The sequence below is a fragment of the Sander lucioperca genome, chromosome 18 (assembly GCF_008315115.2).
Source record: "Sander lucioperca isolate FBNREF2018 chromosome 18, SLUC_FBN_1.2, whole genome shotgun sequence".
Classification (NCBI taxonomy): domain Eukaryota; kingdom Metazoa; phylum Chordata; class Actinopteri; order Perciformes; family Percidae; genus Sander; species Sander lucioperca.
In genome coordinates this window covers 8467814-8495313 of record NC_050190.1, presented here as the reverse complement: position 1 = coordinate 8495313, position 27500 = coordinate 8467814, and the positions used below count along the sequence as shown (strand labels likewise).

At 41.5% G+C, this 27500-nt stretch overlaps 1 protein-coding gene and 2 long non-coding RNA genes across 5 annotated transcripts in view; 2 read left to right on the top strand and 1 right to left on the bottom strand.

Moving 5' to 3' along the window:
* The window catches only part of prkd1 (protein kinase D1), a 94088-nt gene that overhangs the window by 40626 nt on the left and 25962 nt on the right, over positions 1 to 27500 (bottom strand). For 2 of the 3 annotated variants that reach the window (XM_035994839.1, XM_035994841.1), the window contains exons 2-8: positions 27347 to 27485; positions 17357 to 17488; positions 15560 to 15729; positions 15434 to 15457; positions 13244 to 13454; positions 13067 to 13144; positions 12326 to 12524 (exon numbers count right to left, since the gene is read on the bottom strand). In XM_035994839.1, coding sequence (XP_035850732.1) covers positions 12326 to 12524; positions 13067 to 13144; positions 13244 to 13454; positions 15434 to 15457; positions 15560 to 15729; positions 17357 to 17488; positions 27347 to 27485 — 953 coding nt within the window. The remainder of the gene's footprint in view (positions 1 to 12325; positions 12525 to 13066; positions 13145 to 13243; positions 13455 to 15433; positions 15458 to 15559; positions 15730 to 17356; positions 17489 to 27346; positions 27486 to 27500) is intronic. The other variant, XM_035994840.1, reaches the window with a different exon arrangement.
* Positions 4247 to 9458, top strand: LOC116067373. The gene is made up of 5 exons (XR_004109188.2): positions 4247 to 4439; positions 5309 to 5383; positions 8095 to 8178; positions 8267 to 8341; positions 9377 to 9458. It is a non-coding gene; the product is annotated as an uncharacterized LOC116067373 (long non-coding RNA).
* LOC118493762 lies at positions 10662 to 11797 on the top strand. The gene is made up of 2 exons (XR_004895761.1): positions 10662 to 10744; positions 11231 to 11797. It is a non-coding gene; the product is annotated as an uncharacterized LOC118493762 (long non-coding RNA).

The window sequence follows — 27500 nt, the reverse complement described above, 5'->3', positions numbered from 1 at the left end:
GCTCTACCTGTCATAGTACAGCCTCATAGAGCTGCTGTAGACTCTTAGTCTGGTATATCTGGTACTAAATGCGTTAATCAAAAATATACAGCCTTATTATATCTGCAGAGTAAAGAGTTGAAGTACATCTCATTTTCTTCCATAGTTCAATTAGCTATTGTTCTTCTACACTTGCACAACTTAAGTTAATAGAATTTGAGATATGATTGATGCACCCTCCTGTAGGGTACAGTGACAAAAGAGTAAGAATAGACATATTATTTATCCTTACAGAAAATGACTACCTTTGCCTCAGTTGACCCCAAACTGTTTGCTGTCCCTGCTCACATTATATGAATGCATGGAGACAGCACTGTAGCACAACAGAGCTCACATAGCAAAGTGAGCACAATATTGTATTGCTACTGTGTTTTAAAAAATACTTTTATAAATTTATCAGTTAACACTATTAAAATGCATGTTGAATATGCAGCTTCATTTCTCCCAGCACCTACAGGGCAGAGATACAGTACAGTAAAGTACAACGTCTCAATAGGTCTGATGGTCAGGGGCTACTGAAGCAAGTGGCAGCTCCTGTATTTGAACAGTTAATTGTGGCATCACTTTGGACAGCCAATGGCTGGTATGTTTGCCTCCACAGAGAATTATTATTAGTTAGAATTATAGTTAGTTATTAATTATTATAGTGTCCTGTATGGTGTTCCTGGTGAGGTAACTGAGTGGGACAGACTAGCAGGCCTCCCTCTCACATCCTGTGCAGACACTGAGCCTCCTCCACAGCTTTATCATTCAGTGTTGCTGTTTATTTTGAAGTAGTACTACAGTAGAACTGCAGTGATAGTTGTGAATCTTGTGATTTCCAACCCTGCAACCTGTAAAACAGGCCTGAGAGTCAGAGGTGAACAGCAGAATATTGTTGGTTCTCTCCTCTGCTGCAGCTCACACTTAATTAATGGCCCATCAGGAGGAGGGGCCGCCCCCCCGCTCTCTGCCATACACACTGCAGAGGTGACCTGCAGGTGACCTGCACTCACAGAAAGCCCTTCCCCACCTACAGAGTGGAGCTGAAGCTCAGAGCTGAGGCATGAGACAGGAGCAGCATGAGACAGGAGGTCTCCAGGCTGCAGCTATACACTTTAATTTACATCCACATTACTTTGCTTTTAGCTGACTTTTCATTAGCTTACAAACTAGTAAATCAGTGAGCACATGTAATGGACCTTAGGATCCTTGCCATGGACAAATGAACCCTGATTAATTTCAATTCAGTTCAAAGCTGAGGAAATAAAGAACACTATAAAAAATAACACCATATGTTGTGTTGTTGCTGCATACTAATCATCAACAGCAATTTAACACAAGTAATTAACAACTCAAACCTATAACACTGAGGATCAGCATGTGTTGAATATGGAGAAATTAAAAAGACAAATCTTCAAGTTCCAATAAGGTGAAAAGTGGAACTAAATTGATAAATAGACAGTGAACAGAGAGAAATATAACATTTAAATTAAAAGGATGAAACATGGGTTAGACATACAAACTACAAGCTGTTCATTCATCCTTATGTACTGTATGTAACTAACTACGGCCATTTAACTATGGCCACTTTTAAGCTGCAGCACTGAACTGGACCATTGTATATTGAAAGATATTTTCTAAGGTTTGGCCCCTGTGTGTTTAGTGATGGAAAATAACCATACATTTACTCATGTATTCTGCTTAAGTACAGTTTTGAAGTAATTACCATTCCGGTACTTTGTGCTTAAACTCCACAACAATTATAAGGGATATATCTTTATTTACTATAATCAGTGAATAAATGATGATATACTAGTATAGATTACGCCAAGGGACAATTAAGCTCAGCCCCATGTAAAGTTTATAAAATGAAGTCCACCTTTACCAGTTGCAACATTAAAGAGATCAAATTGATCCTTCAATAATTATAATCCAATAACATAATTATTCTGAAATTTGCCATGTTGCATTGTGAATACTTTTCAGACTTTAAGCATATTCAGTGTTAATACTTTTATACTGAGGAAAGTATGGATATTTACTTGTAACAATTTATACAATGAGATATTACTATTTTACTTAAGTAAAAGGTCTGAGTACTTCTTCAACCACTGATATACATACAATAATATATATGGTTAAACTTTACTTTTAAGAGCAAAACTTTAATGTTAAATTTCATATTTTGCAGTGATAGTTGTGAATCTTGTGTGATTTCCAACCCTGCAGACTGTAAAACAGGCCTGAGAGTCAGAGGTGAATATTGTGAGGTTCTCTCCTCTGCTGCAGCTCACATTTAATTAATGGCCCATCAGGGGGAGGGGCCGCCCCCCGCTCTCTGCCATACACACTGCAGAGAGCAGGTGACCTGCAGGTGACCTGCTCTCACAGAAAGCTGCCCTTCCCCCACCTGCAGAGTGGAGCTGAAGCTCAGAGCTGAGCATGAGACAGGAGGAGCGTGAGACAGGAGGTCTCCAGGCTACAGCCATACACTTTCAGAAGGAGCGAATCAACTAAGGAAAAGACGACTTTTAAACTGTTTCTGTGCAGGTAAGATTTTATCAACTCTTATTTTTAGCTTCCACACGTCAGTTAATGTGGGTTGTGCAAAATTATTTCAGCACAGTTAGTCTTTGAATAGGTCGTGCAGATCTCAGAAATTGTATACATTGTTCATCTGCTGTTTTACCACTAAATTCACTTCTGAGACTTTTTATGCGAGAAATCAACTATGTAGAGGTCAAATATGGGCCGTTTTACGAAAAATTGATGGCTAATTGCAAATTTTGTCCGACTGTGTGTCGGGAGTTAAGCGGCCGGAGCTGCCTGTGTTGCTGCCTCGCCGCCCGGCCTGCCTTCCTTCACAGACCCCGGCCTGCTGGGAGGTAGACGTAGCTCTGTCACGGCTGGCAGCCCACGGCACTCCATACCCGCGCAAAGTCACCGTTTTTTGGGTTAATGGACTACCAAACGCCGCTGCCCTGACAGAGCTCCAGGGCCTGCAGCTCCTCTCTTCCTGCTAAATGGCCGCTGTGTGTGATTGAGAGCGTGGTCAGCGAGCTTGTTACACCCGCAATCTCTCACCACAGGTTCTAGTTAATCTTATAATGGATATGTGTGTTGAGTTATTTAAACAAACGATCGGGGAAATAAACGCCTCTTGTCCGTGAGTCTCATTGATAGAGCTGCGGCTGGATGGAGCTCTATCAATGAGAGCTAGCTAGCCTCCTCTTAGACCTCTGAAACCAAACCCCTAATGTTCACAAAAAAGCATTACATTGAAATCGGACACCATAGTTAGCTTTATAAGACCGTGGGTAGATGTTATATAAGTGGCATGACGAAATTCAAACTGTAAATATACTCTAGTTATGCCGAAATTGGAGCTAACTAGCCGCGATCTCCACACAAAGCTAGGACTGAAGGGACAGTAGCAGCTAGCTAGCTAGCTAGCTAACGAAACTCCTAATGTTCACAAAAATGCATTAAATTGAAATCGGACACCATAGTTAGCTTTAAAAGACATTGGGGTAGATGTTCTGTAAGTGGCATGACAAAATTCAAACTGTAAATATACGAAAGTTATGCAGAAAGTGTAGCAACGATCTTTTCCCATAGGATTAAATGGGACACATAGCCTAGCTAGCAGCTCCTCCTAAGGAGACCCTTCATGTTCACAAAAATGCATTAAATTGAAATCGGACACCATTATTAGCTTTATAAGACCTTGGGTAGATGTTATATAAGTGGTGTGACGAAATTCAAACTGTAACTATACTAGTTATGCCGAAATTGGAGCTAACTAGCCGTGATCTCTACACAAAGCTAGCACTGAAGGGACAGTAGCAGCTAGCTAGCTAGCTAGCTAGCTAACGAAGCTAACGAAACTTCTAATGTTCACAAAAATGCATTAAATTGAAATCGGACACCATAGTTAGCTTTAAAAGACATTTGGGTAGATGTTCTATAAGTGGCATGACAAAATTCAAACTGTAAATATACGAAAGTTATGCAGAAAGTGTAGCAACGATCTTTTCCCATAGGATTAAATGGGACACATAGCCTAGCTAGCAGCTCCTCCTAAGGAGACCCTTCATGTTCACAAAAAGGCATTAAATTGAAATCGGACACCATTATTAGCTTTATAAGACATTGGGGTAGATGTTCTATAAGTGGCATGACAAAATTATAACTGTAAATATACTCTAGTTATGCCGTTATCAGTTCAGGTACATGAGTAGATCTAGAGTAGTATTTGTACAAACTCTCTTTTAATTAACATAAGTCGTTGTACTAGGATTTTTGAATACAGAGCACTAATATCTGACCATGGTTATCTTTCATAGGTAAAAGTCCCACGTCGACTTCTGAGAGTGTCCCACAGAGAAAAAGGAAACGAGTTAACGAGGTGGATGAAGGTATGTTTTTAAAAGTAAAAAACGCAGTGCATTTTAAACCCGTTTATATTAGAGCTGCAATAGTTATTTATTTGTACTATTATTTCAATTAGACTAATTAATCTTTAATTTCTAACCAACAATTTATTTGTTAGTTGTACCTTTTTTAGTTCTACACTCTCAAATGTGAGAATTACTCTCTTTTATATAATTTTAAAATGAATATCTTTGTGTTATAATTCAAATCTTCCACTATTTTCTGACAATAAGGGACAGATGAATCAATAATGAAAATAATTGTTGGTTGCTGCCCTAATCTACACTCAGTATCCACCTTTATTACTTGCACCTGTACAGTCTACTGCAGTCCAACACAACAGCCCTGCCATAATGTCTACCTTAATTTATTTTGACAAATTCATAAATATGTCAATTCACATGCTTATTATTGAAGTTATAATTAAAGGTGGTGTTGTAGTGGACTCAATTATATCAAAAAGGTGTTTCTATTTTTTGTCCTCCATATTTACATAAATGAGGTGGTCAGAATGTTAGGAATACCTCTAAATGTAACGCAGTTCAGTACATTATCTCTAACTATGACCGCAGTGCTAATACACAGGATTGAATTACCACCTCCATGACAGTGTCAACAAAAACTGATTACAGGCATCATATTAGACTTTACAGGAAAGAACAGTTGAATTTGATCATATGTGTGTGTATAAACACTGACCTGAAAAGTGACACCAGTACATACCCACTGGTGTAAACTCATGTATCAATCATTTTAATCGCCTTTGCAGATACAGTTAAATGCTTTTACTGGGTCTTTCTTTCATACACTGCATAGGATGAGGTGTCACTTTTTGCTTGCTTTTGTTTTTCAGATGGAGGTTCTGACCTCTTGTCCCCCAAAAGGAGACTGGAGCCCCTCAGTGAAGATGGGAGTTCAGATGTAGATGGTGAGTTAAATGACGTTTATTATTACAAAAACTCCTGCCTTTTGCCAAAAATTATAGTATAATATAATAGTAATATAATGTAATATTGTAGTGCACACTGCTGCTTACAGTTTTGACCTCTTGAAATATAAGTGCTAGCAGCCAACTGTCAGATTGTGGTAGTTATGTTTTACTGTCAGCATTTAAACACACATGAACCCTGAATATCCATTATACCTGAGATTTCACTAACGGGTGCCAATGTTTGTCTGTTACTGTTGTATATCAGAGTCCAGGAACAAGCTTGGTGAGGAGGCCCTCACAGAAGAAGAAAAGATGTAAATTGTCCAAGACAGTGGAAGCAATGGGTAAGTTCTTTAAAACTGGGCAAAAAAGGTATATACTTCTAAAGCTACCATTAAACGCTCTCTGTGACTGTCTACAAGCCATGCAGTGGGTTGGGAACATTAATTCCTTTTATGTGACTTGATATTTTGAAAGGAGGAATTGTGCTCTGTGCCCTCCGGTTCAAACGTAATGTACATACATATACAGGCACAAAACAGTTGAGCTATGTATTTCAGAGTTATTTTATTGCTCTTTAAAACAGAAATCAACAATGTTTTAGATATTTTAACAGGCGCCACAATCATTGTAGCAATAATGGGTTTGTCATTGTCAGGCTACTCAGTGGTTGTAAGAGGCTAGTGTGACTTAAAGTGACACCAGTGCATACCCACTGTTGTAAACTTTCATGTATCATTTTAATCTTCTTTGCAGATACAGTTGCATGCTTTCACTAGGTCATCCTCTCATACACTGCATGGGATGAGGTGTCACTTTTTGCCTGCTCTTGTTTTTCAGATGGAGGTTCTGATCTCCTCTCGCCCAATGAGAGACTGGAGACCTGCAGTGAGGATGGTGGTTCAGATGTATATGGTGAGTTAAATGGCATTTATTATTTAAGTCAGCGGTGTCAAACTCAACTTCCCTAAAGCCTGGTTCACACGGCAGGATAATTAGGCTGATTTTAGCCCCGATTCACCCCTTCCGACAATCTTAAGGATGCTCTGATTATGGTAAAATAATCTGATCAGATGTTCCTGCGCTGTGTGGTGTGTTAAGACTGCTCTCGTCTGCTCGGAAGGACGTCGGGACCGCTCCCATCTCAAATCGGGGATATCCAACATGTTGGATTGTTTTGGCCCGATTTCTCCTCCTGTGTGGTGTCCCCCGGGGACAAACGAGCACGCAGCCTGTGGACTGTGGCGTGTAGCCAATCAGAAAGAGAGGTGACGAGGCGGCGAGGAAAGCACCGGGAAACAAAATCAAAACAGCCGGCGGCACGGCGCACCAGAAAGTCCGGTGGACGTCGGAGATAAGTAGAGCAAGTATAGTCCATGCTCGCGTTGTCTCCACTTCATTGACCATCGCCTTTTCTTTTGATAACGTTTTTTTTCGGTTAAAAACAAACTACAAACTATCGCCACTGCATCCTCTTCGTCCGCCATGATTGTTTACTCTGAAGTCACGTTTGATCTCGAGGGATTTTGCGAGATTTCCCGTCTGACCTGGGAATGCTCGGGAGTCAGATCAGTTCGTGTGTGATGTGTTAATTTTGCCGTGTGCTGCGCACCACACACTGTACGACCAAAACTGTTAGACCGTGATTTTTTATCGCCGTGTGTGGGTCTCTCAGGATTGGAAAATCGGCCGACAATTTTAAAATCATCCCGTGTGAACCAGGCTTAAGGGCCACACTTGAAAATGAGGATCACACCAAGGGCCAGACATGTATTGATTTATGTCATCGAAAAAGTCAAACATCTCACAGTTTGGTTGACAAAATGTCAAAGAAAATGCCAAAAACGACGGAAAAGGGGTCAAAAACGTTGAAAAAAATGCCCAAAACTTTGTAAAAAGTGACAATAACTAGTCAGTCCAAAATCGATTGTGAATCTAAAATGATATGGGGGCCAGATCAAACTTTGCAAAGGGCCAGATTTGGCCTGTGGGCCTTGAGTTTGACATTTGTGATCTAAGTTCATCGTGCAGTGAAAAATGAAAGTTTACAGAATTCCTTTTGTTAAAGTTACCCTACTGGCGGTTTTTCATACTTCAACCCATCAGTTACAAATTATGTATATATTACAGCACTGTTCACCATATCATCATTGATCAGTCATGCTTAAGGTTAACATGTGACATTGATTACAAACCACCAACAGGAGTAGTTTAGTAAAAAGTGTGATTGTATCATCAGCAGGCAGAATGCAGGTTGCCAATAAATTAGCAGTGTTGAGGCAAACCAGAAGGGTTTAGAAAGCCAGGGCACGGACTAAAAAACTAACAGTGGTCAACATCACAAAGGCAGACAGGCAAATACAGGTCATAGGACTTAGACGGTACGGTTTGGAGGCACAATAAAAGACCTGGCAAATGACTAGGGCTACTGTGCTGGTACTAGAGATATACTCTGGGAAACTTCAAACTATGGAGTAGGTGCTCAGGCAGAGAGTGGATTGGTTGGTTAAATTTACAAAAATAACACACTGGGGACCAACTGATGCTCAAGAGAAATGGCAGGATCAACAGATGTTAGTGACAGAACGAAAATGAATCAAACATGATGATTGTGAGAATCTAATCAACTTTACTGAGAGGAATGTGGATGAAATGTCACTACACACTTCTAACTAACGGGTGCCAATGTTTGTCTGTTACTGTTGTAGATCAGAGTCCAGGAAAAAGCTTGGTGAAGAGGCCCTCACAGAAGAAGAAAAGACGTAAAAAGTCCACGACAGTGGAAGCAATGGGTAAGTGCTTTAAAATGCTTTTACTGGGTCTTTCTTTCATACACTGCATAGGATGAGGTGTCACTTTTAGCTTGCTCTTGTTTTTCAGATGGAGTTTCTGACCTCTTGTCCCCCAAAAAGAGACTGGATTCCTGCAGTGACGAGGGGAGTTTAAATATAGATGGTGAGTTAAATAACGTTTATTATGAAATTCACAAAAACTCCTGCCTTTTTACAAAGGACCCTGCTAGCTTTTTTTCAAACTTAGTAGAGTACTACTTAAAGGACAATTCCGGGGCAAAATTAACCTAGGGGTTAATAACACGTGTACTGAGTCGACCATTCTCAGGGATATGTTTTCATGTCAATTGAATGCGTTTCTAGCTTTAAACAAGCTACTGCAAACCAGTGGTTAGCTGCTAACGCTACCTTTTAGAGCACAAGGTAAATCACTATTTTATACTACGAACTGGGCTCAAAACAGCACCACACTTCAACGGTAGCATAATGAGGGTCCTTACATGTAAACCAAAGCATTGAGAACTTTGTAAGTGTACAGACAGTTTATTAAAAAGAGATTATAAAGACAGTAGCGTTCATGTTTACATGCGGGCGCCATCTTGGAAAACAGTCATGAACAGTCGAACGACGAATGCTGTGCAACCAGTAACATAGCTCAAACACAGTGTTCGTGGTTCGACTGGTCAGGACTGTAAGAGACATATTAGATTAGCATGAAAACATATCCCAGAGAACGGTTTGACTAGGTACACATATGTTATTAAACCCTAGGTTAATTTTGTGCCGGAATTGTCCTTTAATATCATGTGCATGAATTATATTACTTGTCATCATTTCATCCTTTTGTTTCTTTACAATTTGTTACACTTTTGAGATGGGTATCACAGTAAATATATAATATATATATAAATGGTAGTTAAATTATTGTCCAATGGTGATCCAGTTGTGAGGAAGAACTATTTTGTAATATTCTAGTACACATTGCTGCTTACAGTTTTGACCTCAGAAATATACTGTAAGTGCTAGCAGCCAACTATCAGATTGTGGTAGTTATGTTTTTTTTTCACTTTGTTTTTTTTATTGATTTTTGATTTTATGTTTTACTGTCAGCATTTAAATACACATGAACCCTGAATATCCATTATACCTGAGATTTCACTAACTAACGGGTGCCAATGTTTGTCTGTTACTGTTGTAGATCAGAGTCCAGGAAAAAGCTTGGTGAAGAGGCCCTCACAGAAGAAGAAAAGACGTAAAAAGTCTACGACAGTGGAAGCAATGGGTAAGTTCTTTAAAATGCTTTTACTGGGTCTTTCTTTCAGACGCTGCATAGGATGAGGTGTCACTTTTAGCTTGCTCTTGTTTTTCAGATGGAGGTTCTGACCTCTTGTCCCCAAAAGGAGACTGGAGCCCCTCAGTGAAGATGTGAGTTCAGGTGTAGATGGTGAGTTAAATGGTGTTAATTATGAAATTTACAAAAACTCCTGCGTTTTGACAAATTATAGTATAATAGTAATATAATATTCTAGTGCACATTGCTGCTTACAGTTTTGACCTCTTGAAATATAAGTGCTAGCAGCCAACTGTCAGATTGTGGTAGTTATGTTTTACTGTCAGCATTTAAATACACATGAACCCTGAATATGCATTATACTAGGGCTGCAGCTAACGATTATTTTGTAATCGAATATTCTAGCGATTATTTCATCGATTAATCGAGTAATCGGATAAAAAAATGATTTTGCCTTAACCTCTCAAGGATCACTGTACCGTGGACGGCACACTGTGTGGCTGTGGCGTCGCTGTAACCTCCATTCACGAACGTTTTTATAAAGCATTAATCTTCAAAATATACAGCCATGCGACAACAATTGAAAGCTTATGATTCAATTAAGCCCACATACAAAGCATAAGATGATTATAGCAGTTACACAACTGTTATAAAATGTAGCTTCTTACCGATTTTTCCTGCTAAAAGCTAAGGAGTTAGCCATCACGGGTGTCTTTGGTGTCTTTTTAGCCTTCAGAGGAGTTTTTCTATCCAGCCTGGAAGTTGTGCCTTTTTTCTGAGTTGTTGAGCAATAAATCCAAACTCTTACATCCTAGATTTATCCACTTGATGTCCATAATTTATCACGTTTTCGGTCATTACTGCCGCTAGCTCCGTGCTACAGTCTAGCATAATTCTCCCATGATGCTTTGCGAGATTGTGTTGACGTCTTTCAACCAATGGGAAGGCAGGTCCGTCATACAAAGACTATGTAGTTGAAAAGATAGATCACTCCAGCGAATCTGAGCGAGAACAAAGGCTATATAGTAGGAAAGATAGGTCACTCCATCTATCTAGTCATAGGCAGTCGAGGCAGAGAATTTGCCTCGAAGCTTTTTTGTAATCAAATTATTCGAGTAATCGTTTCAGCCCTACATTATACCTGAGATTTCACTAACTAACAATGCCAATGTTTGTCTGTTACTGTTGTATATCAGAGTCCAGGAAAAAGCTTGGTGAAGAGGCCCTCACAGAAGAAGAAAAGATGTAAAAAGACCAAGACAGTGGAAGCAATGGGTAAGTTCTTTAAAACTGGACAAAAAAAGATATATACAGTCCAGACCACAAGTATTTGGACAGTTGGACTTTTTGTGTTCTTCAACACAAATAAAGTTTGACAAAGAAACATGTACGCTTTCATCCTAGAGAGCATTCTGAACTTGCTGTAGAGTCATAAAGGGGGTTTTCATAACCATACAAATGATTTTTCAGTCAAACGATATGTGCTCCCTGATGTACCAGCTTGTAAGCCTACTCTAAATAAACCTGAAATAAGCATTTTAATGTACTATCCATTTTTCTATTTAAAATTGAATGTACTGAAGAACAAAATTGTATACATGTCCAAATACTTACTGTCTAGACTTAACTTCAAAGCTCTGATTACATGCTTTCTGTGACCGCTTGCAAGGCGTGCATGAGCAGAGTCAAGGAATCTACACTGAGATGTACAGTATGTATTTAAGGTTACACAATCTACATTGTCTTTTCTGTCATTTTTAGTGCCAGCCATATTAAAGGTGAAGAGACCGTGGAGTGAAGCAGAGAGGAGTGCGGTATACAAACACATGGCAAAGTTTATGGCAGAGCGCCGCGTTCCAGGTAAAGAACACTGCATGCGATGCATAAAAGAAGAGGAAGCCTTGTGTCAAAGATCCTGGAAGGATGTAAAGAATTTGTGTACAACACAAATGTCACATTAAACCGGAGGTGTGCTACACGGCAGCTTCACTTTTGAAGATCTTTATTGTGCAATATAATGTTGTGTTCTAGTTGATGTCTGCTGCAGTTCTTTTGATGTGCAGTAGTGTTGAAGTGGTGTTTCAAAACATAGAAATAAGGCACATTTATCTATTAATTGCACAAATATTTTCTTAGGTTTGTTTTTATAAAATGTCAGAACATATTGAAAAACACCTAAAACAAAGTTTAAGGTTGTCTTCAGGTATATTTTGTTCAAATGACAGTTGTTGTGACAAGTTTATTATCACAAGTGAGAAAGAAAGCAGCAAATTCTCAAAGTTGATGTTTGAACAAACTGAAATAAATGTTCTGATAACTAAGAGTTAACACTTATTGTTTTTTATTGCTTTACTTTAGTTCAGAAATTCATCTGTGCTTTTGTGCAGTAGTCTGTTCAATGGTCACATCATTTGTGTATATATTCTGCTGCTGTATATGAACCTCAAACTGTAACTCTTCAAAGACTCTCCAGTTGATATATTACTACATTATTTGTCTGTTCTTAAAACATAAAATGGTAGCAAAGAATAACTGCAAGCAAAAGAAAGAAGGTAGTTAAAATAGTCTAGCCAGAACTGAACCCAATAGCGCCCCCTAGAAACGGTCCTCACTTCAATGGTAGAATGACGGTTCTTATACTTAGTTTTAAAAATAATCTGAGGTGGAAAACTGAGTCAGGGAGACATCTAGTGTTTAAATGTAGCATTATTTTGTCTGTAAGTGTAGCAGAAAGGGTGGTCCTCACTTCCATAGTAGTTATATCCGGTCCTCACTTTGATGCCCATACAGGAATGTGTGTGTGTGTGTGTGTGTGTGTGTGTGTGTGTGTGTGTGTGTGTGTGTGTGTTTCTGTACCTGATGGCCCGGTTGGACTCGTCCAGGTCGGGGTCGTGCATGTCAGGGTCACTGTGCCCCGCCTCCAGCAGGAGACCCCCCTCTGATGTCAGCGCTTCGTCCATGTCGTCCAACATGCCGCCACCTCTGTCTACATCGTGGTCGTCGAGGCAACCCTCCACCATGGCGACGTCTGACTCCGCCCCCGGGCTCAGGAGCTCTACGAAACAAACACACACCTGGATCTGAAGTTTGTGTTCGTTTTTCTGTAGATGTGAGGACCAACGTTGGAAACCATCACAGTGAGGACATTAACATTTGGTTGAAGCATATGTGTGCGTGTGTGTGTGTGTGTGTGTGTGTGTGTCTGTGTGTGTGTGTGTGTGCGTGTGTGTGTGTGTGTGTGTGCGTGTGTGTGCGTGTGTGCTCTTGTTTAACTATATTATTGGGGTCCAAAAACCAGGGAATACAGTATACCTGTGGGGTCCCGACAGCTTTGTGGGGCCAAAATGCTGGACCCCACAAGTTTAAAGGTCTGTTTGAGGGTTAAGACTTGGTTTTAGGATTAGGGTTAGAATTAGGTTATGGTTAGGGTGAGGGTAAGGGTTAAGGTTAGGCATTTAGTTGTGATGGTTAAGGTTAGGGTAAGGGGCTAGGGAATGCATTATGTCAATAACGGGTCCCCACAAAGATAGTGAGACACACTATGTGTGTGTGTGTGTGTGTGTGTGTGTGTGTGTGTCTGTGTGTTTTGAAACTTGCCTCCATTTCTGGAAACTTCTCCCAGACAGTTGTTTGGCACTTTAGGAGCACATCGTTTATGGCAGTTAAATTTACAATCTGAGGGAGGAAGAAGGAAGGAAAGCAGCCATTAGGGCATAGCAGGCTAGAGTCCAACATTTGACACCTTTTTGGTAAAAAAAAACAAACAATGCTCACCTTTACACTGCAGGCCCTGTCTGAAGAGGCCTTTCAGCAGCTTCTTGCAGTGCTGGCAGACGGTGGGCCGGGTGTACGAGTGGATCAGGAAGGTGTGAGGAACTTTAACCTTCGACAGTAAGATCTTGTCCAGCTCGATGGGACGGCCGACGTATGACTGGGAGCTGGAGCGCCGCTCTCGACCCGAGAAGTGATCTAATTGGTTCTTCTGCTACGAAAAGTGAGAGCAGGATGGTGGATTTGTGTAATTTACAAGCAACTTGCATTATTACGGATACTAAGACTATGTTCCAGTAAATGTTTTCCAATAACATTTCTACTTAAAATTGTCCACAAACCTTAAAGGTGCTCTAAGCGATGTTGGGTGACGTCACTTCTTGTTGACGTTCGAAGTATTGTCAAACTAAATGGAAGCTAGCTCGCCCCTCCCTCCTCCTCATTCTCCTAATACAATAATGGTCCCCTTCCCCTTGTGGAAGTAGCCTACGTGCTAACGCTGCTGCTGTGATGGCTCAACCAACTCCTTCTTGTCGTTTATTGACTGGTTTGTTATGTTTGGTGGTGCAGGTTGGCGCAGTTTGTTTTTGTTGCCGTTTGTGGAGCCTGGACTGTCTACAGAGACTGCGTTTTTTTTTACAGTGTGTTCAGGGGACAGGCAGCTAGTAGATAGTGAAGAGATGTTTTTTACAGTGTGTTCAGGGGACAGGCAGCTAGCAGATAGTGAGGAGATGTTTGCTGTATGTGACAAAAAATGTTGTAGCCTAAAAAAATGCATGACATTGCTTAGAGCACCTTTAAGCCCAAATCACTACTGTACAGTGAAAAAGATGTCTCTTATCTCTTTAGTTCTACTCTGTTAAATAAGTGTAAGGATTTTGAAGCATAGTTATGTAAAAATGGTAATAATCATAACCAGCATTATGGTGATTCCCCAGGTTTCATTCAGGTCAGTGTCCAACATAACCTCATAACATTTCCAGGCAAAGTAATGCTTCAACTCTGTGTCTCTACAGATTTAGGGAGGCCAAGCAGCTGCATGCAGGGGAAAGGGGCCTTAAACGTGCGGTATACTCGCCGCAGCCGACCTGTCGCACGCCAATGTGACGTCATGGGAGCACTGTAACCATTTATACTTCCGTGTGGTGGTCGTGACACTAGTTGCAGTCTTTTCCTTAACAGAGGTGTCGCTAATGAGCAAAGGCTGCCAACTTTGCTATTTCTACGAACTAGAAGAAGAATTTCGATTTGATTCGATATCCTACTTCGTCGGATCAAGCCTTTCATTCACCTTAAAAGAACTCATCTTAACCCAGTAACTTTAGAAGAGAGACTTGCAGTCACTCTGAGAGTCCTGGCATCCGGTTACCCTCGAACTCATCCATGCTTCCTGTTTCCACCTCTGAAAAAAATTAAAAAATCCTGCCGCGCCAGCGAGATCTACATCTAATGTGATATGTAAATATAATGTGAATATCAATTGTGCTGCTGCTGAGATTTTTCAAAACAAACATTGGACTCTGATTTAAAATCCTGTGTACTCTGTTAATTAATTAGAAGCATAAATGCTAAACATAATTATTAATGCAAGTACAGTTCCTCAGAGATTATTACAGTGTTTTTATTAGGAATGCACCGAATCCAGGATTCGGCTTCGGATTCAGCTGAATATTGGGCTTTTTGACGATGTTGGGTTTCTGCCGAACCTTAGGATTTTTTCCCACCGAACTGAACCCTACGCTTGCACTACGTGCACTGCGCTGGTCGACGTAATGACGGCGCCGTTGATTACGTAGGTGGAGCGTAGGTGCGTGGGTGAAGAAGGCCATTCTAGTCCAGCTACATGTTCAATTTGCCAATGCTGATTTGTCTCGTGGTGGCGAGGACCTTAAACTATACACAATATCACCGCTGTTACAACGTTTGTTATGAAACATCCAAAAGAATACGAGTTGTGCATGAAGGAATCTACAGACAGCAGCCAAAATGCAGCAACTTCAGGTACGGCAAAGGAAGGACAGTCACTGTTTACTTCATTAATGTGTTTACTGTGTTCATGGACTGAGGATGGGAGGAGGATTCGGTATTCGGTTTCGGCAAAATCTTAACCAGTGGATTCGGTATTCGGCCGAACCCCAAAAATCTGGATTCGGTGCATCCCTAGTTTTTATGGATAACAGCGGTGCAACTGACCTCCATGCTGGGACTCACTGGAGACTGGACAATGAGAGGGAACAAAAGAAAGAAAGAAAGTTAGATCAAATGTTTTAATGAAAGAAAAAACATTGACAGATCTTATCTTACTTATTATCGACTGACCAGTAAAGCCTCGTCGGTGTAGTGGGGCGGTGAGGGCTCAGCAGAGAGGGGGCGCCCCAGGTTTATCAGCCCCCCCGTCAGGGAAACATTGGACGAGCGACGCCTACGTACTCCGCTGCAGTTATTGGGGATCTTAAAGGCACAACGCTTGTGATAGTTCAGACCGCAGCCTGGACAGAGAGAACAACCATCAAACATAAGGGATAATCACCTCAAGGCAGGGCAATAAACAGTTTGATATGCCCGGCTTGTGAACGGCTTACCGCCCGAGACGAAATCGGGTTAATGCCCTCCTCCCAGCCAATCAGAATCAAGCATTCTTAAACGAAGTAGAATAACCGGAGTTAATTTGTCTAACACGGCGGTTTCCAATCTTTTTGGGCTGATGTAACCCTACAGTCCTGTCAGATAAACTCACGTACCCCTTCATTGATTCCCAATGTATGTTCCAAATGTATTCATTGTATAAACAGGTGGGTATTGTTGTTTTTTCATACAACTGAACTGTCAATATTTAGGTTGTTTTGGTCAGCAACCATGCTACTACTACTACTACTTTAAGCTTTCACTTTAAAGGTGCACTATGAGTTCCTGCATGGTCACTTCTGTTGATATTCCAAGCAAATTTCAAACAAAACAGAGCAAGCTCGCCCCTCCCCCCATGTTTCCATAATAGGTGAATTATACTGGACGCATCCAAGGTCGCCCAGCTGTCGTACACGGCTCTTTTTTTTTCAGCGGCGTGCGACAAAGCGGAAACGGGAGGCCGAACGGGTTCGCAGCCAACCGGATGCCAGGACTCTCACAGTGACTGCTAGTCTCTCTTGTAAACTTACTTGGTTAAGATGAGCGCTTTTATGGTGAATGAAAGGCTTGATCCGACGAAGTAGGACATCAAATCAAAGCATTGACGGCGATGCTGCTGCCAGTTCTGCCGTTGTTTACTTTTTTCTTCTTCTTCTAGTTCGTAGAAAGAGCAACGTCGGTAGCCTTTGCTCATTAGCGCCACCGCTGTTCAGGAGAAGACTGCAACTAGTGTCGCGAGCACCAGCGCGGGTATAAAAAGTCACGGCGATCCCATGACGTCACATTTGTACGCGCCTGCTGGGCTGCGTCCAGTATATAAGAGCCTTAACTGTCATGACTAACGGAATTACTGTCACTAACCCCCACCCCCTCCCCCAACCATCTTGTCTGTAATTGGGTGGAACTTGGTTTGTTGTATTTTGGTGCACAGCCTGTGCCTCTAGTGTTTGTTTGACGTTTACGACCCCTGTGTTGTTTCCCGAGACCGGGCTTTTTCACGGTGTGTTCAGGGGGCAGGCAGCTAGCGGATCAAGGAGAGATGCCTACGATTTAAGACAAAAATTAAAATCGCGCTGAAACCATGCAGGAAGTCATAGTGCACCTTTAAGCTAACTATTAGGACTGTTTAGTCTGTAGTTTTAGCTAACTATTAGGACTGTTTAGTCAGTAGTTTAACTATTTGAACTGTTTAGTAAATACTTTTAGCTAACCATTTCAGTCGATTATGCATTAATAACCATTAATGTAATTAAGCTACCTGTTTAAATTCCTGTGTTCAGGTGTTACAGCTGATATATTCTTTTATTTAATCATAATGTATTTATTTTTCAAATTAGTTGAGCTGCTCCACAATCTTTCCTTGTATCTCCTGGCACTAGCAGAAGTACATGTACCCCTGTTTGGGAATCACCAACACATATCCACAGAAATATAACAAGAAATAACAATTTCTCTTTTTGAGCCACAAAAGCTTCATCAGTAAGTTCGTACCTTCACATTTGAGTCCCTGCCGTACGAGTCCCCACAGCATCTCTCCACAGTGGTCGCAGAAGGCTGGAGCTCGGTACGAGTGAACGAACAGACAGTGTGGACGGATCTGGAAGTCCTCCACTGTGGCCGAAGCTGCGGGAAATTTAAGGACATTGGGATACGAGTGAATTCAACAGCCAGAGAACCAGTTACTTCAGTCAGGTTTGGCCTTCAGTAGACTCTGAATGAACCAAGCAAACATTTATTTAATTTGCGATAGTAATGCTGCGTTTCAGACACATTAATTTTGACACATTAAAAGACATTTTTAGCCCGTAAGTTACGACTTCAAGTCATGACTCACGACTTGGTAGCGTTCCAGGAAAAGTCACGACAAACCCTTCTAGCTAGCGTTCGCTAGCAGCTACCTAATGTTGACGTTAGCTAGCAGCTAGCTGATACTAGCGATTTCTAGTTGGTGACATATTTTGGGCTTCATTTAATAAACATAACCTGTAGTAGTACACAATCGTATCTGTATTGTTATGATTACAATGTGCGGAATTACTTCACGTTGCCTATTTATGTCTATTTATTTCTATTTCTCACCGTTAATCACCGGCGTCTGTACAGCATCATCAGGAGTCGCCATTGTTGTTTATGTGTGTGTGACGTCAAAAACTGTAACTGGGAGAACAACCATCTGGTACGAGTTCACAAGTAGTAAGTTACGGGTTTGACTGCTGTTCCAGGGCACTTTCACCGGTAGAAGGTTATGAAAACACAAGTTACGAGTTGCCTGAAACGCAGCATAAATGTCAGTGTAAGCCAGGGCTGTAGTATTTGGACTTGTTGGTATTCGGACTCAGACTTGTCTCGGACTCCGCCGTTGGACTGGCCAAATATTCTAGTTTGTCTCAACCGAGTCCAGCATATATGCTTTTGACAAAACGCATACATTTTGAAAAACATTTTTTTTTCATAAAAAACATTGATGAGAACGGGAAATTAGGAAAACAGGCATTAGTTTAATTCAAAATCCATCTAGAACAGGCATCGAGTTTGGTCGCCTGGTATACGCCTGGCTGCATCATATACCTCAATCAGGTATCAATCAGTTTCAGCGAGCATTTTGTACTATGAATTCTTCAGGAGAGGTAATAAGTTAAAGAATGGGAACATTTCCATTTTATATATTAAGTGAATATTGTGGCTTAATTTGGCCCCTTTCTTTCTATGATCTTGACTGTCTCTCCTTTGGTCTTGACTCGGTCTCGACTAGTCCTGGTCTTGGATTTGTCTTGGGCTCGACAAAGGTGGACTTGACTACATCCCTGGTGTAAGCACTCCTGAAAGGAGTTGAAATGTCAAGACTCAAACTGAGAGATGTTGGTGTCCGTGTGTGTCAGAGGTAATTTATTCAGGTCGGTTTGTTTGTCAAACTTGGTCAAAGGGTGTAGCATTGGCTAAGAAAAAACACATTATATTTTGGACCGGATCTGAATCAAGGGGCGGATACACAAATTATTTTTCAAATTATCAGAGAAGCTAACGTCAGCTAATGTTAACCAACGCCCTAACTAAACTAATGTTACTAATGCTAAATTAGTCTTCTAGCTGTTTAAATATCTAATGTCAGCAAAGAAATTGTTAATAAATGATGCAAATATAACTGTATCCATCCACATGATGTTCACTACACTTTCAAATGAGGCCAAGCATGTTTAGGAGACAGGAAATGTGTACCATTTCATACCATTGAACAGCGTGTAATGGGCTATCTTTAGTGGTAGAGAATTGTTGACTGAGGTCTGCGCTCTACGAATGCCATTATAGTTAGAACATGTAGATGCATGCAAGGTTAGGTTGGTTCTGCACAAGAAGAAAAATATATAATATCACCAGAGCTACTTTAACTTGCCAAGAATGACTCAAGCGAGAAGAGTGGAGGGAGATAAACAGAACAACAGAGACAAAGAGTAATGAATGGGTTGTTAGTGGGTATTTTGTAAATGTTTTGGAGGTATGAGAGGCTTTTAACGGGCGCAGATGGACCGAGTGTTTGTGTTGTTGGCCAGCAGGCTTGGCAAGGCATGATGGGTAGTTTGGGATTTCGTTTTTCTCTCTCTCAGCATGTATTTCTGAAATCTTTCGCCTTTTTCTTCCACACACACACACAAAAACACACACTCGCCCTGTGCTGTGGTCCTCCAGTAGAATACGGCTCTGATTAGACATTCTGCTGCAGGAAATTACCTTCATTTATTAAAATTATTGTTTATGGCTTTTGTTTGGAGGGCCAACATACGTTTGGAAGTCTGAACAAGCTCCCCAAACTGTTATTATATGCTTCAGAAAATGACTTGTGTGTCTCGGTGTGTGTGAGGGTTTCCTAGGTAGTCCTTGTCTAAATATAAATGCTGTGTTTATGTGTGGGTTCTCTGTGGTGGAATTAAATGCGTTAAGCAGCGTTTGCTGCTGGCTTGTTAACACACAACCACCAAACAAACACTGCGGGTGGAGAAACTGTAAACCAGCAGGGCATGGCGTACTAATAATTAGGCCTACATTTGTGTTTAGCTTACGTATATTATGATATATCAACATTCAGAGGGCAGGGGTTTGTTTACACTTTGATAAATCTCTGTGAAGAAGTGCAGGATCTTCTAAACATTAGCACCTAATATTGCTCAAACATCATACAATATTTTACTGTTAATGTTTTTTAAACTCAGCAAGTCAGAGCTGAGAGAGAGTTTATTTTTGCTGCTGCTAACAACTACTTTAACTGCTTTCTCTAATGCTAACTTCTACTTTTGTTTCTGCTAACATTCAACTGAAACATACTTTTTATAACCCCACCCACCATCTTTCCCTAACGCTAACTGGCTACCGTTCTTGTGCCGCATGTCAGTTAAACGTACGTCTCAACCTAGAGCGTTAAAAAGTGACACCAAGGTTGTGTCTCAAAGCGCCTACTTGCACACTTCAAATATTTAGTTTTAACCCTTGTGGTGTTTCAATGTTTGCTGAAAGAAAAATTATGCTATTTATTATTTCTTCTAACTCAAACTCATTGGCCTTGGCTCTTTTTCTGTGAAGAACATAAAAAATAACTTATTATCAATGACTGCACACGGTACCCCCCCCCCCCCACACATACATAACTATTACATATGACTACACATGGTACACCCCCCCTACACATAACCCCCCCTACACCCCCCCTATACATAACTATTACATATGACTGCACACGGTACACCCCCCTACACATAACTATTACATATGACTACACACGGTACACCCCCCTACACATAACTATTACATATGACTACACACGGTACACCCCAATACACATAACTATTACATATGACTACACACGGTACACCCCAATACACATAACTATTACATATGACTACACATGGTACACCCCCCTACACATAACTATTACATATGACTACACATGGTACACCCCCCCATACACATAACTATTACATATGAGGTCTTTTTAGTGTATTTACATGTAGGTGCTATGAAACTATGTTGTCTTTCTGCACCTGCTATTCTCACACAAAGTTACACAATTGTTACATTTCAAGCACTTTCACCTGTTCTGATTAAGTTCTAAGAAATAAGCACCAATAATGATCAAAAATCTTGTTTCTATTTTTTTTAACCTTTTTTATAATTGAATTTCCTTGTTTTCCGACGAAAAACGAAAATGATCATATGATCATAAATGTGATCTCACAGGGGTAAATGGCAAATATAAACCATAAATGACGTATATATCATTGGTAATTGAGCTAAAGTAAACATCTGTTAAGTATTTTTATTTAAATTGTTATGGCTATATTGATTTAAAAGCCTAATAATGTGGTGGGTCCACCAGACACGGGAACATTGGCTGTGTAACAAAAATATGCTCACACCACAAAAGGGTTAAGTATATAGTGTAGATAACACAAAAAGTTAGTGCATTGAAAGTACCAGGATGACCCCGTAAAAACGGTCAAAAAGTTCAGTGTGGAACGACAGACCCTACACGCACTAAACGGGCGCCATCTTGACTACAAAGCGGAAGGGAGCCCTTGACCGACAGCTGATTGGACGAACGCGTCACGTGGGTCTGGCTGCTCGAGAAATTCAAGCTGACTGTCATGGCGGCTCATTCGGAATACGATCTCATATTTTACTAAAATAGTTCACCGATACGTGTTTCTGAAAACATTTTAAGAGAGAAATAGGCCGTGCAGTTACTGAATCTGTCTTCATTTCAGATCAACAAAAGGTCAGTTTAAAAGATTTCTCAGATTTTGAGAGGCAGCGAGCCGAGCCGACCGCTACTCATTTGCATACAGGAAGGCCCGTATTTTTGGCGGGCTGGAAAATCGCATTCGTCACATTCGCCACGCTCATCCTGCTCGTCATTTCCGGTAAGTGTTTTAACGTAAGTGTTCCTTTTGGGACGATACTAACCATTGAAAGTGGACACTACGGCAGCAAGTGGTCAGTGCACATTAGCAGTGTACTGACGGAAGTATGCAGAATGAGACACTGCCCAAGAGTCCTGACCAAGTGCGTTTAGATATGACGCTAAAGGAGACTTTTAGCGTCAGTAACAATGCCAAAGGCATCTGCCCAAGCGCCTGTATTTTACGCCATGGGAGTGAGAATGTGTTGCCCACTTTTATACCTTTAAAACCCTGATTGTCAAGGAGGTCACCAGACCTGAATGGTCAGCAGCTGTCACTGATTGTTATCTTGGAAACAGTTGGTTGTGTGGGGGTAAAAATATTACGTGGTGAACACTTCACATGACATACTGTGTTTTGGCTCACTAGAGGCATCAATGTTTGTTTGGTTTTTGGGGACTCGCATATTATTTAGCACCAAGTCAGATATATCACAGTGGGAGCGTGGCTATGTTCCCACAGCCCTATGTTCCCACAGCCCTATGTTCCTACAGCCCTATGTTCCCACACCCCGAAGATTTTTTTCAAAATTAAGCCCTATGTTACCACATTTCCTTTTTCATAAATTTGTATCAGATTTCATCACCCTTTCTCCAAATTTGGTAGCCAATTACACCCAACCTATTATCCAGTAGCAATGGACTAGAGATGGAATGCATCTTTTAGCTAAATCTGGTGCGCCAATCTAACCACTAACCCTAGGAATACAAGACCTGATTTTGAAAATGTCCTAGAAATGTGGCAACATAGGGCCGTGGGAATATAGGGCTGTGGAACCATTGGGATGTGGGAACATTGGGATATGGGAACATAGGGCTGGGGGAACATAGGGCTGTGGGACCATTGGGATGTGGGACCACTGGGATGTGGGACCATTGGGATGTGGGAACATAGGGCTGTGGGACCACTGGGATGTGGGACCATTGGGATGTGGGAACATAGGGCTGTGGGAACATAAGGCTGTGGGAGCATTGGTATGTGGGAACATAGGGCTGTGGGACCATTGGGATGTGGGAACACGAGGCTGTGGGACCATTGGGATGTGGGAACATAGGGCTGTGGGACCATTGGGATGTGGAAACATAGGGCTTTGGGACCATTGGGATGTGGAAACATAGGGCTGTGGGACCATTGGGATGTGGGAACATAGGGCTGTGGGACCATAGGGCTGTGGGACCATTGGGATGTGGGACCATTGGGATGTGGGACCATAGGGCTGTGGGAACATAAGGCTGTGGGAGCATTGGTATGTGGGAACATAGGGCTGTGGGACCATTGGGATGTGGGAACACGAGGCTGTGGGACCATTGGGATGTGGGAACATAGGGCTGTGGGACCATTGGGATGTGGAAACATAGGGCTGTGGGACCATTGGGATGTGGAAACATAGGGCTGTGGGACCATTGGGATGTGGGAACATAGGGCTGTGGGACCATAGGGCTGTGGGACCATTGGGATGTGGGACCATTGGGATGTGGGACCATAGGGCTGTGGGAACATAGGGCTGTGGGAACATAAGGCTGTGGGACCATTGGGATGTGGGAACATAGGGCTGTGGGAACATAGGGCTGTGGGAACATAAGGCTGTGGGAACATAAGGCTGTGGGACCATTGGGATGTGGGAACATAGGGCTGTGGGACCATTGGGATGTGGGAACATAGGGCTGTGGGAACATAAGGCTGTGGGACCATTGGGATGTGGGAACATAGGACTGACCCCTTGCAGCTTTGAGAATAAAGTAAAGTTTTAGTCATATCCACAATTTAGATGTTTGCATATAGTATTGGAAATGTACATGTGGTGCATATGTGTGTACATACATAGATGTACAGGGGTATACTTGTATGTGCCTTTGATTTGTTCTTCTAGTTTTATTTGCCTGCTATTGAATTGTAGTGTTTGTCTTTATAACAAACTTTAATAAAAACAATGAATCATAGAAAAAGTAAAGTGGAGCAGTGAAATCACATCATCATCGAGGGTGTATTGTGGACTGTGAGCTGATTGAAAAAAAAACAACAGCAGGAAACAACAGAGCTCTCTGGCTTGAATCACAGCCAATAAAACTTGTCTGGATGAGTGTTTCGGGAATTATCAGGATGTTTTCTTAACAGGTTATTTGTGACCAATGAGTTCGCTTGGCTTCATTGTCAATTTCCTGTTTGTTTCCTCGGCACTTCGAGCTGTCGCCAAGACTGACAGAGAGCTGCTCGAAAAAGTGTTTTTTACCGAGCATCAGCAGAGGAGGAGGAAAGGTAGAGTATAATAATAATATCAATACATTTTATTTTTTTAGCGCTTGTCAAAGTACTCAAAGACACTTCACTATAAAATCATGGTAAGTACAATAAAAACAAGGGAAACAGTAAGACCGGAAACCAACAGTAGATGAAATGTGATATTATTATAGGGTGAAGGCTATTCTAAATCAGTACAGTCACGCATGTTTATGTGTACAGCGTTCAGGGGGTAGATGAAGAGGAAGAGGGACATGATCAAGAGGGAGAGTAAAGGCCCTATTTTAACGATCTAAGTGCACAGCGTGAAGCGCCTGGTGCAGGTGCGTTTAGGGCGTGTCCAAATCCACTTTTGCTAGTTTGATGGTGGAAAAAAGGGTCCGTGCGACGGGCGCATGGTTCTAAAGGGTTGTACTTAGTGTCTTCATTAATCAGAGGTGTGTTTTGGGGGCGTAACATGCAATCAACCAATCAGAGATCATCTCCCATTCCCTTAAAAGCCAGGCGCGTTTGGACCTTGGAGCATTACTATTATGATGGCGGATTTGCACCGTAATATTTTTATTTGTAATCTTCTGCATGTGTGTGTGCTGCTGTGTGTCCCTGTGTGTGTAACAAGCATAGTGTGCGCTGTGCACGAGCCTAGGAGCATTTTACTAATGCTCTGTTAAAATAACAATGAAATGCTGCGTTATTGACTTTAGACCAGGTTATGTTGGTCAATGGCGCGATCACTTCCCACTGCCTCAAGATAGCAATACTCCCACAATGCACCTGAACACACCTCCCTGTAAGACTAGTACGCCCAGAATGCACCTGAACACACCTCCCTGTAAGACCAGCACGCCCAGAATGCACCTGAACACACCTCCCTGTAAGACCAGCACGCCCATGGGCGTACAGATGGGTGCAGGTGCATTTGCTATTTAAACGACGTGGGCGCTGGACGGGAAATTGACAACTGCGTCGGTCTTAAACTAGCAAAGACACTTGCGTCGGCTTTGCGCTCCGCTGGGTGCAAGATAGGGCCCGGAGAGTATGAAGAAGGTGGGAGGAAAGGGAGCAAGGTGAGGGTTTAAAGGAGCAGGACAACATTTAACATAAGCCAGGGAAGGGATTTTTTCTTTTTTTTTGGAAAACATTTTTTTGGGCTTTTTCCGCCATGGAGAAAATTTGTCACCAGTCGGATTCAAACCCTGGACCTCAGCGTCGAGGCATAACCTCTCAGTATATGTGCGCCTGCTCTACCACTGAGACAACCCGGCCACGGAAGGGATGTTTTTTGATCATGCACAACACAACAAAACATGCAAAAATTAAATCCCCATTCCAATACCACCATGGATATAACACCATCCATGACAAAAATCTTATTTATTAACTTCAATATTCGATGGAAAATAATCTCAAAATGAAATACAACGTGGTATCAACATAAAATATGTTTTCAAAGCTCGGACTCAACCCCTCAAAGTCTCGGTCTTGTCTTGGACTCAACCCCTCAAAGTCTCGGTCTCAACCCCTCAAAGTTTTGGTCTTGTCTCGGTCTCAACCCCTCAAAGTCTCGATCTCAACCCCTCAACGTCTCGATTTTGTCTCGGACTCAACCCCTCAAAGTCTCGATTTTGTCTCGGACTCAACCCTTCAAAGTCTCTGTCTTGTCTCGGTCTCAACCCCTCAAAGTCTCGGTCTTGTCTCGGTCTCAACCCCTCAAAGTCTCGGTCTTGTATCGGTCTCAACCCTTCAAAGTTTTGGTCTTGTCTCGGTCTCAACCCCTCAAAGTCTTGGTCTTGTATCGGTCTCAACCCCTCAAAGTCTTGGTCTTGTCTCGGTCTCGACCCCTCAAAGTCTTGGTCTTGTATCGGTCTCAACCCCTCAAAGTCTCGGTCTTGTATCGGTCTCAACCCCTCAAAGTCAACAACTCCACATACAGGCAAAAAAACACCCAAATAGTTTGATATAAACTGTCCTAAAACATGCATTGTTCCACTCATATGCCAACTGGTGACACTTCTGAACATAATATATAAAAATGCCTGGCTGTGACATGTAGTGACTCTGCCAAATGTCTATAAATAAAGGGAATAAAAAATTAAGCACAAACAGCTTTGGATCCAAAGTGAAGTTGTGTTTTTGTGTGTTTTTTTTTTAAGCTGAGCTGCAGGGAGTCGAGTATTTGATTCTGTAAAGGTGTCAAACGCTCAGCGGGTCAGATTTTACCTCATTGGATGAATGAAAGTGTGTGAAGATGTCTCACATTGCTGTAACCTCCTGCTCTCGTTTACACTCACAAACTCCTCAACACATAATAAAAACCTTGTCATCACTCTGTTCTTGTTATTCTTCTGTCAGCAACATTTATGTATTTTTTATCATTGTCAATGAATACCACGAAAATACCAAAACCAACACTCAGTTCAAATCACAGAAACAGGAAGAAGTGCTCAGATGTTTTTGTGAAAGGGCAATTTTGGTATTTTCAATCTCAACAATTATGTTTTTGAGTCTAAGTGACTGAATCGAACAACAATCTATGAATTTAGTCCAATGTTAAGCAAGGCGAAACAAGCTGCATTGTAATGTTATTTGGCAATTGCGCACAGTCAGTTTCCGTCCACTAAAAGTGTCTGACAACATCATGGGGTGGATCCCTACAGAGATAGACCTTTTAGTTAAAGAGTAAGATCCTTTTAGTTTAACATGAAACAGCCCCGAAATCACCATCACCAAACTCCACCAGACTCCATGTAAATAATCAGCACTTTTATCATCGTAAAACACCCTTCATTCAAAGTGGACAGAAACAAAAGAAAACTATTAAAAGTTGTCTTGGTTCATCTTTCCACTGTTCCTACAATCACCACTCTGGTTTGGTTGAAATAAATCCTTAATTCACCCATTTACATGTGGAGATATGCTGGCTCTATACACGCTAAAAGTAGTGATTATTTACATGGAGTCTGGTGGAAATATGCTGGCTCTATACACGCTAAAAGTAGTGATTATTTACATGGAATCTGGTGGAAATATGCTGGCTCTATACACGCTAAAAGTAGTGATTATTTACATAGAATCTGGTGGATTTGGTGATAGTGATTTTGGGGCTGACCAATGTCAAAGATTGTTGTTCCCATCAGTCACTTACATACAAAATCATGAGAAAATAGGGTCCAGGTTGAAAAAAAAATACCAAGTTCCCTTCTAACTAAGTAATTCTTTATGAATATATTTATATACAATAACAATCTGAAGCCTCTCCATGATGTGATGTCAGCATCCGTCCGGCGTCTCTTACCCGACAGCACGGCCTCCACCAGGTCGCCCTCCTGGATCTGAGAGGCCGAGCGCAGCAGCTGCAGCACGTTCTCCGACATCTGGTCATGACGAAACAGCAGGATCTTCTCATACATCCCGTAGAAAACACACTCGGGTATCTGACAGGGAACAGA